This window comes from Sprattus sprattus, assembly GCF_963457725.1.
Source record: "Sprattus sprattus genome assembly, chromosome: 10".
Taxonomy (NCBI): Eukaryota; Metazoa; Chordata; class Actinopteri; order Clupeiformes; family Clupeidae; genus Sprattus; species Sprattus sprattus.
In genome coordinates this window covers 9,246,334-9,266,512 of record NC_137908.1, presented here as the reverse complement: position 1 = coordinate 9,266,512, position 20,179 = coordinate 9,246,334, and the positions used below count along the sequence as shown (strand labels likewise).

General features: G+C 42.7%; 1 protein-coding gene across 1 annotated transcript; it reads left to right on the top strand.

Annotated features, from left to right (window-relative positions):
- Positions 1-10,428: 10,428 nt before the first annotated feature.
- gdf5 (growth differentiation factor 5) lies at positions 10,429-13,228 on the top strand (the record flags this gene model as incomplete). The annotated part of the gene is made up of 2 exons (XM_080845697.1): positions 10,429-11,170; positions 12,363-13,228. The coding sequence occupies 2 exons, from the start codon at positions 10,429-10,431 to the stop codon at positions 13,226-13,228; spliced, it is 1,608 nt and encodes a 535-aa protein (XP_080701823.1).
- Positions 13,229-20,179: the final 6,951 nt, after the last annotated feature.

Here is a 20,179-nt window from a genome sequence, read left to right as displayed (position 1 = left end):
GTTGAAACTCTTAAGTCTGTTTTTATGGGCAATTAGCTGTGGTATCATCTTCAATTTCATTTTGATGATAAGTAGTCATGTGAAGGACGGGTAAACACACATGTCGTTTTCACTAGCCATCCAGGCTATGCACTATGTAATTCTGTGGTCTGGGGCGGCACACCCCTGCAAAATGTAAGAAAAGCTTTCACAGCACAACAAAGAGCACACTAAAAGGCCAGTTAGCATGATCATAAGCACTTTTCAGTGCCGACTTATCTGTTGTTGGTCTTTGCAAGGTTTTGACATGCCTTTTTGGTGGTTAACTTGCTAGTTTTAGGCCCAAATTCTATTACGATTGTTGCTAAAAGTTAGTTAAACATGAGAAAAACCTCAGAAAACAAAAAGCAGTTTGACAGCATATATGATGTAACATGATGGATTTAAAGTTTTGATGGATGTTATTGAACTACTGTTTGTACAAACAGCATTTAAAACTATATTGTTGCATATGTACAGTCATATGCTGAAGAGATCACCTGGTCTGCCAGCACCACGGCAGTAGTCGAAAAGGCACAGCAATGACCACTTCCTGAGAGTCCCCAGGAAAAACAACCTTAAAGAGAAGCTGCAAATGTCCTATCGCTGCTCCTTCGAGAGCGTACTGCATTTCTGCGTGGTGCTCCGGCTGCACAGCAGCAGACAGGAGAGCCCTTCAGAGGCTCATCAACATTGTCCAAATCATTTGCTGCTCACTGCCCTCTTTGGAGGACTTGTATAGCTCTCGCTGCTTCAGAAAAGGTCTGTTTAACCTGCTGCCCTCGGATAGACAGTTCAGGTCCATCACAGCACAGACAAACTGACTTAAGAGCAGCTTCTACCCCAGAGCCATACGAGAACTTAACACTGCCACGAACCTGTGTGACTATTTGGACTACAATACTTTTAGTTCCTAATCAAACAGGTGAACTTAAAAATGTTAAACATGCCTGGAAATAAACTTCAGTTAGATTTCAATTATAAGATTTTCTAGGGGTGCCAATAATTGTGGCACACATTTCAACATTGTTTTTCTTTCAATCATTTTACTTCAATGAAAAGGTAAGATTTTTGTGAATATTTTGAGTGAAAGACTATGAGGATAAACAACAAAGACATTTTTGTCATTTTGCTCATATTCACTAAGGGTGCCAATAATTCTGGAGGGCACTCTATCTACCTATCTATCTATCTATCTATCTATCTATTCATGCTTTCTAAACAATAGATCTTGGTATTTCTTGTCTGTTGTGTGAATAATATAATGTCACTGGTTGGTACAACACAATGAATCTGTCCTAATGGTGTTAACGCATGAATGTATAGAAACCTTATGCTGCTAATCTGTTATAGTGTCAGGATTGAAAGCAAGAGGGGACTGTTGCTAAAATAAAGTTTGAGCTTGCATATATCTTTACATCTTCCAATGCCATGGTAGGGATTTACTGAAATGTTTCTAAATGACTCAGGTTTTATGGAAGAGTTCATGGTCTTTCTCAAAAATGACTTTCCCAGCACCGTAGGATTTTTCTATCTCGCATTTTCTGTCGAATAGTGTCTCACTTTGATCTAGTTGTCAAGCCAACTTCTGCACGCGTATCACTTTGCACTGTCCTGTCACTGGAAGCTAGTCTCACCCTTTATGATGGATGGAGGCTAGTCATAGGTTGCTGAAACTTGGGAATAACCCCACCCTGTATTGAAATGTGCAAAGATCCAGAAAGGAACAATGAGCCAGCCAGCGTGCCACTGCCTGTCTGTGCTGCTGTGTTACACAAGCTGCAGCCATGTTAAACACCTCCATTTACACTCTACGTATGTGGTAGTCATACTTCTACCCCGTCTGCTACCTCTACCTGTTACCTTTGGCACTGTAATGCTGAGGATGGGTCCAAGTTTCTACAATAACTCACTTACATGCTAATATTGCTTTGCAATCATTTAATCCTCTGCGCCACTGGTCAAATGTCAAAATCACAGCTGTTTGAAACAGCAAAAAAAAACTCAGGTTACACTGTGGTGTTATATGAGGATGAGGATTACATCATACCTTATAATGAAGCTAGGAAGAGTCCTTGTGTTTGGGTCTTACTAATGGTGGCTGTCGGGTCAATCAGTCTGACACAAAACACAGCACCATGGTTAACTTGATGACTTCGCAGTCACACACCACCCAAACACAAGATGCCTCACAGGCCCCAACCCATTTTGTTACACATCTCCGGCTACTCACTTGTCCATTACGAAGACCCACGTGTGCAAGGGTAGGCACCCTAGTGTTTTAATCGCTGAGATTGTGACTGTGTCAGTGTCAGTGTCAGTATGGAATCCTCACACACCAGTGAGGCAGGTTCTCCACCCCAACCCCCCCCAACTGGTGCTTTATGTTCAGCTCCACCCCAGAGTGGTGACAAAAAGATTTGTACACCCCCAACTGTTTAAGAGGCTGGTATGCCCCTTTCAGCAAGAGTCTGGTTTGCCCCAGCCTGCTTCTGCCTGCATCCAATGGAAAAGGTAACGCATCACCTGTGGGCTCCTAGTAGCACACTGGTGTTTCATCACACCCAGGCTATGACACACCTCTTACAACACCTGGAACTCCTGGAACACCTGGCCAGAGCCTGTGGCTGGAAGTGGGGTCCCGGGCATCAACTCCAGCTCACTCCAGGGGTGCTCTCCTCCAGCTGAACTGAGGAGGAGAACTGTGAGGAGAATCATGGCTGTACTGGCCACGTGAGTTAAGATGGCCTCCCACTGTATGAGGGGTGATTCACTGCTGGTTTCAGAGATGCTACTTTGGAAGAGTGCAGCTTCCCCTGAGACCAGTCATTCTATCCCTTGGGTATGCATACGGTTCAAGGTCTCAAGCACCCCACAAACACTGATTGGTCCTTTGGTGTAAAGAATAGCCACTTGCTACACCACGTCCTCACCACATTATTACATTTTCGTGCACAGGCGACACTGTGCTTAGTTTCCTCTCAAATCTGAATATTGTGGTCTTGCATGACCTGTGAGCCACCTGTCACACAAGCTCTCTAAAGCTGGGGAGCCATGTGAGGGACACATGGTCGGTGGACAACAGGACACAGCAGCCATAGCAGTGGGTGCAGAAGTGCACCATGAGTAGCCTGCAGATGGGAGACTCAAGCACTAAATGCAGCAGTATTTCATGGTAACATTTTAATGGCTGCAATAACCTACAAATACACTTTGGGGTTAGTTTTTCTATAAGGTGTTATCAATTCCTGAAGTTAAACACTGACTGGACAATTCAAATGAAATATAATGAGACTTCTTTTAAAACTTAATAATCAGGAGGACTGTGTGGTGGTGTATGATTTTTGCCTTGTTTTAATTCCTCAGTTCAGAAAGTACAGGCCATGCCCTCGGGTTGAGTTTAAATCACTTGGAAGGGTTTAGGTATTTAAAGGCATTATGTCAATGATAACAGTCATTGCTTTTACAGTCTGTATTCAGCATGGGAAAATGGGAACAAAACAAACAGTGGATCGGATTGATTATAACTGGAATGCTTACATTCTTACGACGTGTTCTAGACACTAATTCACTTTCTTTGGATCTTAAAAAAATGGGGTCACTTCTCCTCGCTTGTCTAATTTTCAAAGTGATATGATGACTCATTGTGGTTTCATGAGACATTTCGGTGAAAACAACGAGAGGCTTTAGGTAATGATCAAAGGGGAAATTTAAAGGGGATTTCCTGGTTGTGTTTACAAATTCACAATGGTGTTACCTCACATGAATACTGCAGTGTTTCAAAAAGGAAGCAAGTTAAATTTCAAGAACAAGGTTGATAAACTGGAAGTTTTTCATGAACACATTGCATAGTTGTTTTTCTATCCTTCCCAACAACATACACTCTCCCTCTCTCTCTCTCTCCAACCCACACCCTACACACACAAACAGCTTTATACATTGCAAATATACCACTAGCCCCCCCCCCCCCCCCCCCCCCACCACCACTCTTTCCCTCTAACTATAAACATTCTGTCTCAATAGAGGATGAGGAAGTGTGACGCACAGCGTACAAGACAACACTGAGCCATGACTTTCCCCCGCAGCAAAAAAACTGTGGAGGAGTCATCACCACCTGGCTGTTTGCATACCTGACTGCTGGCTATGTCACAACACTACTGACAACCGAATAAAAAGAAGGAAATGACTCAACCAAGATAAGGCTATGAAAAAGATGTCTTTATTAACACCATAAAGCACAGGGAAGTGTACGAAACATACGACAGAACACTTTTACAGGAGCCCTTCTATCTATAGTAGCCTCCTTTACATGCTCTCCTTGTTATGTTATAATTAAGTGAATAATACAATTTATATAATTCGTATATGTTATGTAACACCGGAGATCTTTCATTCATAACTACTGAGTTTTTTCTCATGCATGGAACTGTTGTCCTCTGCTGACCAAAAGTGGTTACTACACCCTTGGCGGATCAAGAAAATAGTTTCTGTTATGAAAAAACATGTCCTGACAATTCCAGTGCAAATTTTGGAGTCTGGATGTAATTAGGATTTTATGTATCGGGTAGGCCTACACATTGTCACTATACCCATAATAGGCCTAGTCATGTGTAATACGGAATAAATACGGTTTTATCAGTCAGTAACCTAAAGTCAACAAGCCTTGGTAGGCTACATGTTTGACATCGTTGACCACTTTTTTTAGGCTGATATTTCTGTTTCTTTTGTAGTTTAGATTTAATGTTTGAATACCACCGGAGCATACATTTAAAAAATAACAATATAATGATAAATTGCTCTTAATCTCACTGACATAGAAGAACACCGCTTATAAAATGGACAATCAACCGGCCAATCATTATTACACCTTCCTAGAATCGTCAGAGGCTTTTACTTTTCTAGCCATAATTGTATTGGAAAGAGCCGATCAGTAAACATACAGGGGTCGAGAAACGTAAATGTCACAGTAACTAACTTCGACACCAGTCCAAGCTATGTTTTTTCCACAAGATGGCATTGTACACCTATACCATCTCCGTTTCACTGCCGGTCATTTGTGAACAAACTCAGAAGGTACTATATGGATTTAATCTGTTTTTCCGTTTATTTTAAGCAATGACTACCATTAGTGGGACATGTTTTCAGGCTGAACAACATAGCTGAAAATAAAATAGGCCCTGATTATGAAGCTTATGAAAACCTTATATACTGTAGCCTATATGGAGCACACAGCTGTCCACAAAATGTAGTGGAAAAGAGGTACCAATAACCTCAAACGGCTAGCGTTTGTAAAGACGTTTAGGTACACTGCAATGAAAGAACTGTGGCTTTTGCAGAAACTTAGGCAATTACGTATTACTGAAAATAACTAGTAAAAATAAAGCAGACCCAAAGATGAATGACACGCAATAATCACCTGGAGTTCAAGGGTGTGGTGATCATTAGTGATCTAGCTCCAACGTTTCATTAGCCAACAGCGCACACAATCTGTGCTCTGTTTAACAGTGCCAGGAGCCAGCACTGTAGTTTATTTTATCGTTCGTAACTTTAACAGTTAATACCTGTATATTTCCAGCATAATATTGTCTCTGGCAGAGAATGCTAGAAAGCGTATCCTCGCATAAATAAACCGATACATCCGCAAACCGGGTAACAGAAGGCCGCGCGAAGTTTGGAGGCTGCTGCTGTCACGCGGGAGCACGTATCGCAATGTATGAGTAGCTCTCGAGGCTTTCGCTTGCCTCAAAGGTGATTTCACTTAAATTACATGTGGAGAGTTGTAAGTTTACCCTCAAAGTCAGGTCAAACTCATCAGTAATGGGCAATGCCTTACAAGACCTCTAAAAAGTGCTCCTGTTCAAAATTTTCTTCCCTGAAAAATTGAGTCCCTGTGGACTTAAAGTGAAACAGGCTGAGAACCGAAGAAAGGTCCAGATGGTTTCGTGTAGCAATATTGCATGCTTAAATCAAAGACCCTCTCATTTATATGCTACCAATTGGCCTCGGTGAAAGGGTAACTGGATTAACTGTGACATTAACTTTCCATATTGGTTATGGGTTTATTGACCAATAATTAAATGCAATGCAACTATATACGTATGGGTTCTAAAAACTAGCATATTCTGAAACGAGAGCAGGCCTAAATAATCATAGGGCTAGGGCAAACTATAATTGTATATCAGATAGCATAATGCTGTGGGATTGGATGTGATGGTTTGTCCACATTTATATGAATAACATACAAGGATCAGTATCATCATATGGATAATATGGTTGGCCTAGAATCTCAAATATTCATAACACAGATCGTTCATTTGCCATTGCTTTACACCTTAATTATTAGTTATGCAAAGCTATGGGCGACTGAATTCAACTCAAAATGATTAATGAGGCAGTGACACATGACATAAAAAGCATAACCTTTAGTGATTAAGCATGAAAGGTGATTATGTCAACTGAAAATGTTTGTGTTATACATTAACAGTCCTTATTGTGTTTTAGTAGTTAAACCATTCACATGAAAATGCAGTGTGTGACATTTCTGTATTAATTTTGGTTTTGGCAAAATCTCAAATATTTTTACATACAGCATGTCTCACATATTGAGGTATTTGTTCAGTTTGAATATCTAACCCGTCAGCTTGGATGTCATTTCCCAGCAAGACAATTTTCATAATGACATTCACAACAGTTTCAATCGAATTGAAGCCAAACGGAAAGGCGAGGAGAAGAGTCAACACAGATAATCAAAATATCAGCTTCTGTGTCCCCTGGGAACCAATTGCTTGTGGAGCACAAGGTAAACATTTCCATCCCAAATTTAAAATGAATGAGGCCTGACCACTTACAGCCACAAGCACGTAAAGCAAACACCTGCAGCTCAGGTGGAAAACTATGCCCTGGTATAGAAGTCTCTTTCTGAAATGCCACTGAGGAGCATTTCAGCAAGTCGCACTCATTATCTTCTGAGGGTGTAGCAGGCAGCTCACTTTGCAGCAGGTCAGCAGCGGGCTTTCGGGAAATGGCCTTTACTTCTGTAATGTACATTCCCTCAGGACAGCCAAATAAATCCACAAGCTAAGTTACTGTAAAATGAAATTTTCCAGGGGCGGGGAGTAGAATTGAGAAGGTCGGTGCTAAGATTTCTGGAGCCCCTAAGCATGCTCTCTGTGGTTTAACGGTCATGGACTCCCTCACAAGGTGGCTTTTGTCTATTCTAATACATTAAGGTCATATCTTGCTTGGGTATCGTTGTCAAAATGTGGCAAATAAGATGTTATCGTTCCAATTTCACCATAATTTTCTTTCTTTACATGTTTTTGAGGTTTGACTGCATAATTCTCAGAAATACAAGCTTTACAGCTTAGCAAGTAAAACCATTAGGACATTTGACATCAGGATCTCCCACTGTCACTTTCCACGAGAATAATAGAAAGCTGCCTGAGGGTGGCAGTGGTGTGCGAGCTATTTGTGTGCCCCTTGTCATCCACTGTCAACAACCTGATGCCAGCATGCTGATCACATCTCATTTGTATCAATAAATGTTGCCGCAACATCTGTTCACTATGCGATCTGCTACAATTTTTTTTTATAAAATATGGTTACTCAACACGTCCTATAAACTTTCCTATCATATTTCAGAAATGTTCTACAGTTGTCAGACACAGACTATTCTGTACATTCCAATAATACAGTAATGCTTGAATCTGCCTTACAGGGAGGTCACCACCCAATGGCAGTCAGGTCTCCTAGTAACAGTTCAAAACTCTGTCCACCTTTCGGTAACAAGTGGTCTCTTTATTTTATTGGGACTGTGCTTGTGATGGAGAATTCTTCTGTGGGTTTTGAACTGCCTCCCGTCTCAATACCAATAGTGTACACATTTCTCCACACGGAGTTATTACCGTGGCGTGGTGCTGCCGATGCCGATGGGGGGGAGTGCAGTGGAGCAGATGTACAAAAGAAATGTTCTTGCCATTGCGTGCTGCTGAAGCATGAGGTAAACCACAAGCTGGTCACAGATTTCGTCTTAGGCTTCTTAAAACATCCTGAGAAGAGCCCATCCAGGACAGTTAGCCTGAGAATGTGCTGTGTTCACCTTTTTCAACAGTGTGTCTGTGCAATGAGGTTTTCATCCCTCACTGAGAATGTTTATATGTGTGTGTGTGTGTGTCTGTGTGTGTGTGTGTGTGTGTGTGTGTGTGTGTGTGTGTGTGTGTGTGTGTGTGTGTGTGTGTGTGTGTGTGTGTGTGTGTGCGTGCGTGCGTGCGTGCGTGCGTGCGTGTGTGTGCATGAGTGAGTGAGTGATAAACAAGATGGCTTACCTTTCTGAGTCCTTAGCCACCAAGACCAAAAAAGCCAGTGTCTTCTGTTGCTAATAACAGCACTGCATGCTACACTACATCTATTGAGAGATTTCTATTTGCACTGGAGGAAAGCAGGGCTTGTTGTCTTGTGAATGTTGAATAATGTTGTTGATGATGGTGATGAAGATATGAATGATTGATATGACTTCACACAGACCCAAGTGAAAATCATGGTAGTAAGAAATGAATCTAACAATAATCAAAATTAAATGGAAATCACAATTTCAGCACAGTAAATGAATCAAGAGTATTTTAGCTGTCTAATAATCTACAAGGAGAATCTCCTTAATCGGGTATGGTATCCATGGTAAGCTGTGTCAAGCTACATTCATTGGGTCAAAGTCTTCTACTGGCTACAAGCCCACATGATTAAAGCTGTGGAATATCCTTCCAATCAATGTGAAGGGAATGAGAGATGATGGGAGGTGATCGAGGTTCAGGTTGTCGGGAAAAAAAAGGTAAATTCCTTGTGGGGTGGTGGGTCATTTTAGTACAGAACTAATGTGGTTTTCTGGGCTAAGTTGGTCATGATCATGTGTTCTATGTATCCCAGAATTCCACTGGGCCATATATGTTTTTGGGATAATCACCACAGGATAAGACTACTATATCAGGTCTAAGAGCTAGGGCACTACCCAAGCATAAATACACTGAGGTGCACTGCACACCTAGGGTTTAAGTATACCCAAAGTTTCTGTTTGAAAACACAAGAGACATGATTGCCTGCCAGTTTTCAGAGTGCCGTCCTGCTTTTTGGCATCTAATTATTTCAGCTGCTGCTTTATATTTACGACACTGTTTGGCTTAATGACGTTATAAATTTAGGTCTCACGACCTCGCAATGTCAAGCACTCCTTGAAAACAGGGTGATACTGTATCATATGTCATTAGAAGTGACCAATGTCTAGGGATAACCATTAATGTGCCTGGACTGGGTATTTAACTATTACTTTGCCCAGTCAGTTTTAGTGTGCAAGTGTGTTTTGTTTGTTGAAGAGCTTTATTCAGCAAACACAAAAAAAAGTTTCCTTGTCTTCACTGGACAGATCAATGTGTTTGCATAATATCTCAAATCCTGACTCTGAATAAAAGAATGTGAATGTGAATTGTCAATTAACAAACCCAATCCCATGCATAGAGCAGCTACTTTTCTGGCTGGAATTTCTGCACAAATGTGTTACATGGATCTATCTGCCTATTCCTCAAGTACTCAAGTAATATGTCTTACACTGTCTTTCCACAGCTTAAGTGCTTGCTTCTCAGTGAGACATTTGTTTTTATTGTTATTGTTATCATTATTCATTAATGGTATTACCGGGATGATTTTGTTTCTAACAATCGATTTTAAAATCCCTCTGAGTAATCATTACTGCGGGTTTAAGCTTCTTACTTAACATTCTTGAACGAATACTTACTTCAAGTACATAATGCAAATAAACGTTTCAGTGCCTTTTTATGTACCGTATGACTCATAGTGGTTAAAGAGAGCAAAGAAGATTTCAGAAGAAATATTGCACTTAAATTAGTTTAGACAGCATGACATCAGAGAGTAATTAAACTGGTTTTCGTTGGAATTCCGTTTCCAATTCCTGAGTTCAGGTTTGCGGAGAATTCTGAGCACCTGCAGGTTTCAGTGAGTGAGATATTTTCACTGGACGTGGTTCAAACTTTGAGAGAGCGAGAAAAAAAAACAGCGACAGCATTACGCCATTCTTCCCTCTTGGAAAAAGAGGGATTTAAACAAGTCTCTTACAAGATATCGAGCAGAATTGCTGGGCTGTAAGGCAGTCAGGTTGGGCTTCCCAATGCAAACTATTTTCTCGGATATCTACATCGGAAAGCAGATCCAGAGGCAAACAATTTGCATCACTATGGTACTGAAGAACGGGGCAGAGGATAATGGTTTGCACTATTTAATTTATTCCCAAATACTTAATTTTACCCCATATTTTCTCCTTTCCAAACTTGTTCATGTTTACTTACTTAAGTCCGAAGAAGACAGTGTGCATTTCTCCTACGTAAAAATTCAAAGGAAGTTCAGAGGATGAAAGTATTGAAACGTCTCCCTCTTTTATTGGGGTGCTGGACTCTTTTATACCTGAACTTCGTCTCAGTGACTACGGGCCTTACAGGCGAGGCACAGCGCTCAGAAGGGAGACCAGGCACTCACACAGACGCAGATCGAAGCGGGAGTACTGCACTGTTAATGGTGGGGAGCTATGGTGCTACGGGTGGAAAGTCTTCCAGTGGAGCAAGGATCACACGGATCCGAACTGGACCCCCACTGATAAAGGGCGAGTCCTCCAAAGCGCAATCTGTGACATCAGTAACAAACGCAAAGAGGACCGCTAACTGGGTGGACAGTCGCGCTGTAGCACCTATCAATTTGGGACGCAGGGAGGCTGCGCGTTCTTGGGTACCCGGAGATGGAAGCCGAACTGTCTCCGGTGGCGCATCTTCCCCCGCGGCACTAAACACTCATTTGGTAAAGAATGCGGCTACACAGAGCAAAGGCAGGGCGAGTGCCAGGACAGTACCGGCTGCCGGGCGAACGGGACAGATGAAGGCTGTGGCTGCACAGAGAGGATTCTCTTCCTTGGCGCAAAGAAGCTCTAAAGTCTCAGCAAAAGCAACTGAAAGGGACCTTCCAAAGCACCCACTGGTGACACCGCATGATTATATGCTTTCGCTATATTGGTCGCTATCAACAGGGGAAGTGAACTCTAGTGTTTTACATGAAGCTGGCCTGGCCAACACCATCACCAGTTTTGTTGATAAAGGACAAGGTATGTGGAAGCGCAATAAAGCTGAATAGTAATTGCACTAACTGGACGTCTAATTATTTGCTGTTATTAGTCTACTGCTATACACTGGTCCTTGAGTACGAACAGCCTGCTGTATGTGGTTTCTGGGCATTTAGAAACACTTCAAATCTTAATTCTTAGAAACTATTGAAATTGTTGATTCGTAGAAATCGCACAGACGTCTGCACTCGCTGGTCTGTTGTTAGTGTGAACCTTCTCCCAAGGCAGCCCATCAAAGGCTGTTTATTAGGGAAGTCTTTTAAAAGGGGAATGCGGCTCGACACACCTCTTGCTTGCCGTGTCTCTGGCCTGACTTTGTAAGTAGTCCTCTGCACAGCCGCCGGACGCATGATTTACGGCTTCTCAAACGTAAATAAACTCTCCATGAGGCTACAAGTAGGTGGCCTCTGTGTAATGTTTTCTTTTCTCTGTAAAACTGTTTAAAATGATGTTTAAACCACGTCAGTTTAATATTTCTAGCTGCTAAAGGTTTACATTTCAAGCACTTAATGTACTTTTAATTTGCACTTTATTTGTGTAGCTTGTCCTTTGCAAATTGTAGATGACCTCCTTCACAGGGGGCGGGGGAGAGCAAATTGAAACCTGCAGATTTTTCTGCTCTGCCTGAAAACACATATGGATGGTTTTTCGCATTTCATTTAATAAAAACAGCCTCAACTTCAGAGATTTCACTCAGTCTGTATAACAATCTCAAACACCCACCTAAACTTAAGTGCTTTACCCTTAACATGCGCACACACACGCATACACATTTTGTAACAGCCAATTATCTACCCCCTCTGAATTATGTTTTGAGTTGTTCAGGTATGTTTTTTCTGGTCCTCATTTCAAATGCCATATGTCATGGTGGTGGGCTCGCTGGTAAACAGCTGCAGGTTGATAATAATGGTCTGTTTACAATACCTTGTGGTCTGCAGTCTGGAAATGTCTGGTTCTAATATACTTTTGAAAGCAATGCCTGGATGAAAGTGGCTCATTTCATTTGTACACTGCTAGACCATCATATTTTCTTGCTAGAAGAAATAAAAAAAACATGGAAGAAAGATTAAACATTTGGTGTTCCCCCCATAGGTGAAAATGATAGTCTTTGGCCTGTCAAAATGAAAGCTGTTCAAATACGGGGTATGTTACTGTCCACTCTGTTTTTCTGCAGACGACCGTCTCCCCCAGCTGAGGAGACAGAGGTACTCTTTCAACATCAGCTCATTGGAAAAAGAGGGTCTACTCGGTGCCGAGCTCCGCATTCTCCGCAAGCGTCTGACAGACCCACGCAAGCACCACGCCTCGGGCAGCCCCGTCAGCCTGAGGCTCTACACCTGTGCCGCAGGTAAGCAGAAGGCCTCCCTGCTCCAGGCGCGCGCCATAGAGGACCACAGCATCCTCAAATGGGAGGTGTTTGACATCTGGAAACTGTTCAAGAGCTTCAGGAACATGGCGCAGGTCTGCTTCGAGCTGGAGGCCGTGGAGCAGGGGCGCGGAGCTGGGGATCTTAGAAAGCTGGGCTTCGCCCGCGTTGGTCGGCAGACCAAGGAGAAGGCGTTCTTCGTGGTGTTCAGCCGCACGAAAAAGCGTGGCCTGTTCTACAACGAAATCAAGGCGCGCTCGGGCCATGACAACAAGACGGTCTACGAGTACTTGTTCACCCAGCGGCGCATGCGCAGGGCCCCACTGCCCCGGAGCAAGAAGCCCGTCAAGAGCCCCAAGCCTCGCTGCAACCGGAGGCAGCTACACGTCAACTTCAAGGAGATGGGCTGGGACGACTGGATCATTGCCCCACTGGAGTATGAGGCCTACCACTGCGACGGTGTGTGCGACTTCCCCATCCGCTCGCACCTGGAGCCCACAAACCACGCCATCATCCAGACCCTCATGAACTCCATGGACCCCAGGTCCACACCCCCAACTTGCTGTGTGCCCACTAGGTTGAGCCCCATCAGCATCCTCTACATAGACTCAGCCAACAATGTTGTGTACAAACAGTATGAGGACATGGTGGTGGAGTCCTGTGGCTGCAGGTAGCAAGCCATACATACAGTCACAACTGACTGGTGGATGACTGTTGTCCTTCTCTCAATAGACAATAGAAGAAAAAAAAGACATGAGTTTGACATGAGACATTTGAAACTTCAGATCCACTTATGTTTTTTTTTTAGGGCACTGGACTTCTCTTGTCTCTCTTATCGTTTCCTCACTAACCCGATGAGGCGGGGAGGCGAGCCACCGGTGGGCTCTCACTTCTGGTGTCCATCAGCGCGGGTGCGAGTGCGAGCCGCTCCAGGGACAGTGGCAGGTGGGGAGTTTGACTGTACTGCCCCAGTTAAACTCCCTATCTGCCTGAGGCCGTTTGACACCAGAAGCGAGAGCACGCTGGAGGCTTGCCTCCTCACCTTTACCGGGAAGGTGAGGAAACGATAAGAGTATAACACTTGGTATATGTGTAAGCTAAAGAAAGCGACTCTTATTATGATGTACTATAACAGATAATCATCTGTTATTATGATAAACTGAAAATCCTGAATGACTTAAGGAAGTGGCAGTATTCTGAGTAGCTGTGGACACTTGAAGTTTGAAGCCACTGAGTCAGCAGATCTGCGCCATGTTGACAGCAAATTTGATAGAATGCATATACTGTATGTGAAATGTATATGTAAAAAAAAAAGCTGTTGTGTACTTCTCAAAGCATCATCTATAAATCTATTTAACTTGGTGTCTGAGTGTACATGTCACGCAACATTTGGTCACTGTCCGAGGAAATCGCCTTTTATGGAAAAACATTTCATGCTCTTACTTCATATAATGGAAAACATTACAGTGCTTTGGCCCAGTGTTCCATATCGTCACCAGAGGTTAGCCGCACACCTGTTTTCCTCACTTTTTAAAGCACTTGGACTATGGGAAGTGTACATCTGTATGTCGTAGTCCAAATCACTGTCACCTAGGTAACAATGGCCGTGGATCAAGTTCTCTCTTGTCTCCATTTCTCATTGTGTGCTTCTCTTTCAATCAAAAACATTCTGTTATAAAATGTAGCTTCGGTTCTGCCAACTGAGTAATGTCAGTTGATGTCAGTTGAGTAACAAATATACTGTATGTTAAGATTGCAGAAGTTATCTATGACGTTTGCCATCACCCCAGGTTTCTTCCGGCAGAGTATTACTTTGATCACAGGAAAAGGCCAGTGAGTGGACCATGGTGCATCTGTGTAACTCTAAATTTGCTCCCTTTATGTTTCACTGGCTTTCAACTCTGCACTGAATGAATGAATGAATGAATGACTGAATGAATGAATGAATGAATGAATGAATGCCCATGGCAATATCATCTCAGTCACATCTTGTGTTGAAGACAAAGACAAGAGGAACAAAGAAGTGAACTGTGCTGATATATCAATTGACAGAAAAGATGTTGCATCACAACACACTCTGTTTGAAATACTTGAGCATTGGCTGTGGAGAATAGGCTTTGTGTGTAACTCCTCAGATGTTCTGTTGGGATCCAGTTATAATCAGTACTGTATGCGGAAGCAGATTTGGCCAACGTGTCTTGTTAAATGTTTCCAATTAAATCATTATGATAGTTATGATCAAGACCAATACTGACTGTCAGAATAAGGCTTATGTTCAGGAATCTTTTTACTATCCAGCACCACTTCAAAAGACATTTGCTGCTATTAATTTGTTTCTCCTGGGTCCAAGAGACAAGGGCATGTGTCAGACTCCTCCACATACAGTCAAGATTCACAGAGTAATGGTATATCCATGTTTCCTAAATAAAAAGACATATTAACAATGATTTCACTCAACATTGGTTCTTCAGAACTTGTCCAAGTGAGTGGGTTTATGTACAGGACAGCCATTCTCATAGAGTCCGTCCTAATGCGATTATGTTCTATGGAATATGTGGAATTCTTCTTTCATGAAAGCTGAAGTGTCTGCGCTACCAAACGCACAAATTGTTTCAGTATTTTGTTTCATTTGTCACTGGAAGTGGCCCTGGATTGTGGCAAGGTGTCAAACTGCATTAAATTGTACAGGATCAGATGACATCAAAAAGTGGTGTTGTGTTTCTACACATAATCGGGAACACGTGCTCAGTCATATTCCAGGGCTAACATTTTTTTTTTGCAGAGTTACCTAATTGAACACAACTTTAATTGCAAACCTATCCTGCTTTTCAACTCTGGTATTTCAGGAAGCTGGGCAACAGTGTGTCTTTGCTAACAGGCTTCTTAGAGGACACCTAGTAACCCCAGTTCCCGGGACACTTACTTTTATAGACTTTCTGTGGCTTTGTCCAGAATGAGTGTTCCGTGTCCCAGAGGTCTCTCCTCCACAGCTTTGCATTTTTGCTGGTTTATTATCAGATCTGGCGCGGCTTCCCTGACCAGTGTTTAGCATTTTGTAAATGCAGTCTTATATTTCCTTGACAGATGTTGGAGGAATTTCACTGTGTTGCAGGCCAATATTTAAAAAAGGTGGGCAAGTGAGTAAAACAGAGTGAGCAGGAGAGAGAGCCAGAGAGAAAACGGGAGAGAAACAGAGCGAGAGAGGGAGAGAGAGAAAGACAGAGATAGAGAGAGAGAGAGGGAGAGAGAGAGAGAGTGGGGGGGAGATTACAGAGGAAAAGAAACTCAGCAAAGGGTTTTATCTGGCAAAGAGCATGACACTCGCATACTCAGTTGTATTTCAGTTATTCCGTGCCAGGATCTTAAGGGGCACTCTGAACACATGTAAAAATTTTGAGACACACTTTACTCTCTTACAACACAAATGGCTCTCGCTATAGGAGCGTGTTATTCTGGGGAGTTCACTAGCCCCTTGCTCCTGACCTCCTACTGCGAATCTGCTTGGCAATACTCATCCAAAGGTTGTGCAACTTACTCCCACTGGAATGCTTTTACAGGAATAGCAAAGGTACAATCTGGATTGTGTGTGTGTGTGTGTGTGTGTGTGTGTGTGTGTGTCTGAGCTGGACCAGACTAATAAGAGCTAACATCACAAGGTAGTGGACTGGAATGCATGTCCCAGTATGTAATGATGATGCTATGTCTATTACACCCACATTCTTGCATGCTTTCAACTGTTTCTTCACTCTTTCCTCATGATGTCTCACACATGCACTCATCTTCTCTGGTTCTCTCCCTCTATCTCTGCCTTTATTTCTTTCACTCTTTCACTCTTTCTCTTTCACTCACTCTCTCTCTCACGCACACACGCACACGCACACACACACACACACACACACACACACACACACACACACACACACACACACACACACACACACACACACACACACACACACACACACACACACACACACACACACACACACACACACACACACACACACACCCCAACCTGAGCTTCCACACAGTCCTGCCTTTGTCTGCTTCATACCTTAGACAGGTCACCTGTCCTTTTGAATTTTGTCTGTTGGAAATGCATTTTGCAGATTAGACAATACCGATTTTCATCATGTTACTTAAAAAAAAGAAAGAGCTGCTCACAGAGTGAGGTCTAATAGATCAATGGCAGGCATAGTTCTATGTCCCGAGTCACATGATTTTGGCTGACATTTCCTCGCATCAAGGCATTCCTTGTGAGACAGACAATTTTTCTGCCTCCTTCTATTTGCGTTCTGGACACCACAGCAGCCTAACGCGGCACTTCGTCATGGCGAGACATATTAATGGAGATGTTTGGGCTTTTGTAATAAATCTGTGTCTCACATCTGCAGAGGAGGGGGCAGGGGGGGGGAGGAGTACTGTTTAAGCTGCGTTCCCCCTAAAACCCTGCCAAGTACCTGTCTTTCTGACTTTGCTTTCTTTTCCTGCCTTGGTTTCCAATGTGGCGAACACCTGCAGAAATGCATGGACATTTCCAATTGTCACTGAAAATGGACTCTCTCATAATATTTGCGGGCCACCCTGGGGGAGTATTTATTTGGCCATTTATATATTTTTATTGTGTTTATTGTAGTATGCCAGTGGTGCTTTCTTTTCTCACCAGAGCTGAAATTCCGGGGCAAGGAGTCTCCAAGTGATCTCTCTCTCTCTCTTTCTCCCCCCCCTCTCTCTCTCTCTACATCTCTCTCTCTCTCTCTCTCTCTTTCTCCCTCTCTCTCTCTCTCATCTCTCCCTCTCTCTCTCTTTCTCTCTCTTTCTCCCCCCCCCCCTCTCTCTCTTCTCTCTCCCTCTCTCTCTCTTTCTCCCCCCCCTCTCTCTATCACTCTCTTGCTCTCTTTCTCTCCATCTGGGACTGCCAAGCAAAAGTTCTGCCAGACAAGAGTCTTATCTCAGGACATGACTTTGCTCCGGGATTAGGTTTAGTCCTAATACTCAAAATATATTTTAAATGTTCTAGTAGGACATATTCAATGTTGGATAAAAGAGAAATTTGCTACATTTCAAGGTGGTAGAATTTAAGACATCACTTCTAAACTGCTCAAAAAGTGTTTACACGTAATGAAAGAAAGGCTTAGAGTATGTTACATGCATGAACATTTCATGTCTTCTTTGCATTTTGCTAGCGCAGTCCATAAAACCTTGATGTATATTTAGCCTCTGGATGGCACTATTTTCACTAACAGAGTAATCCCATCTGCTCTAAACAGATAAAAGCATATTTTATTATGTGTCTGTAGTAGCGAGTAAGCATGTACATAGATTTAGTAGGTATGGTCAAGATTTGTGTGGTGGCTGCTTGAGAGATAAAAAAAGCATGATCTGCAGATTCATAGCCTGTAGCTTTCAGTTGTCAGAACAGAGTTAAATAGCTCTGCTCGTTGAGTTAAAAAGTCAGCTTCTCTACGGCTGAAAGTCATGTGCGCCTCAGGTACCAGGTGGAAATAATCAGTTGCTCTGCTTTGAAATAATTGTTTATTGTGTATGTTTATTGTTTGCACCAACGTCCCACAAAAAATTCCTGGTAGGTGAAAACCTACTTGGCAGTAAAAACTTTTCTGATTCTGATTCTGAAATGAAACCGGGAAAACACCCCTGACCTTCAGGTTTTTACACAAAAAAATGATTACACGAATATTACACAAACACAACCAAAAATGAGCTGAACAATAGCTAAGATTATCAGTGTGCACTTTAAAATTCAACAAGGGACTTATTGTGAAAGGAAATATAAGACTGCATTTACAAAATGCTAATCACTGGCTCAGGGTTTTTCACCTCCTAGAGGAGAACTGATACCTTCCTAGTACTACGCACTCCTGCAAGGTGAAGCAGGAATGACTTTGTTATTTATTAACAGGAAAATGCTTTCATCCTTTGAGACTCACCTGGCCGCATATCAGCTGTCAAATGAACCCCAGTGGAACTTCAACTGGGGGTTCAAATGGGATACAGGTATGTTTTGTTAGCTTTTATTGCATTTGGCCACAGTATGAAATTGAAGACGGGTGAGTAAACATGCCGTGATGCCATTTTTTGAATAACTGCCTAACGCCATGTACACAATTATGTCATTTCCTGCTCAAAATGTGTGTATGTGCCTGGTAGAGCACAGTTCAACAGATGCAGTGGAATATTGATGAATATTAGCCTTACACATAAATATGAGTCGAGCCAGCAATGATTCTATCACTTGGTTGTGTCATGCTTAAATAAACATTGTGATATGGCCATTTCCATTGACAAAGGAGTGTTGAAAGAGCACTTGGGTTTAAGTTTGTTCCTTCGAAATGTTTCAAATGATGTGTTTTTCTCTCCATGTTATGGGTTGCTGAATATAAACAGTGAGGGTAATTTTGTGAGTCTTAAACACAATGTTTCTCTTTCTTTCTGCAGTGCTGTGGTAGTAAGGCCGTAACAAGGACGGACAAATCTCACAACATAGTGGTCAACCTCCCTGGCAGCTTAAAGATACATAATTGATGGGTTTACTGTTTTTAAGCTTGATGTTGATTTGGACCAGCAAGCCAGCATTCTTCGGGTCAAGCAGAAAATGACAGCGCCGAGAAAAGGGCTATTTTCAGGAAAGGCCAAAATATCAGGCTGCCACAAATCACCTCTTTATATGCTCCTGCCACTACTCCCCCCCCCCCCTCCCCCAACCCTCTCCATCTGTTCAAATACCTGTAATCATTTTAGGCCGTGAATGCTCCTCAATCTCGCAGGAAAATTTCCAGCCTTTGGACAAACATGTCCTCAGTCTCACCTGTTATGATTGGCCATCATATACTCGGTTTGCACCCCAACAACACACAAACGCGTGCACGCACACTGTCACGCACTGGCAAGTTCACACACACATACACACACACACACACACAAACACACTGTGTACACACACACACACACACACATACACACACAGGCACAAGAGAAACTTTTCATCTGAGTGCCTACGAGGAAGGGTACCTTGCAGCCGCTTTCACTAATAATGCTTGAAGTGGGTGTGTGAGCAAGTGAGATAGATAAAAAGCAAGGGGGAGAGAAACAGACAAATAGACACTAATAATCTAATAATGCTATTTTGCAGTTTTTTTTTCTATAAAGACCTCAGCATGGGATCTCTTAGAGGGAAAAAAAAGTATGTGGTGGTCAAGAAGCGACATATTTAAAGTTTTTTTCTGGTGAGACCATCGTATGGATCCCATTGCCATGGCATTGATCAAAGCTGGTGCATGCATAACTGAAATCATAGGACCTCCGCTGAGCATACATGAGGAGCAGGTCACATCCCTCGCTGTGCCGCCGCGGTGGTGGTGCGGCTAAAACAAATCAAACCACCTGAAACACTTCAGTCCTCCTCCACCAGTCCTCCACCAGCAGCGCTGCATCTGAGCCTTACCTTCACTTCAGTACAGGGGTCCCAGATACACTGACAAAAGAAACCTTTATCTTAGCTTAACTTGGTTTGCCTCATTCTCGCTGAATGGGCTGTCGGTGAGATGTTTGTGAATTTGGTGACTTGACTCCTGGTGCTAGACTGTAGCTTCGTACATTGTCATGCT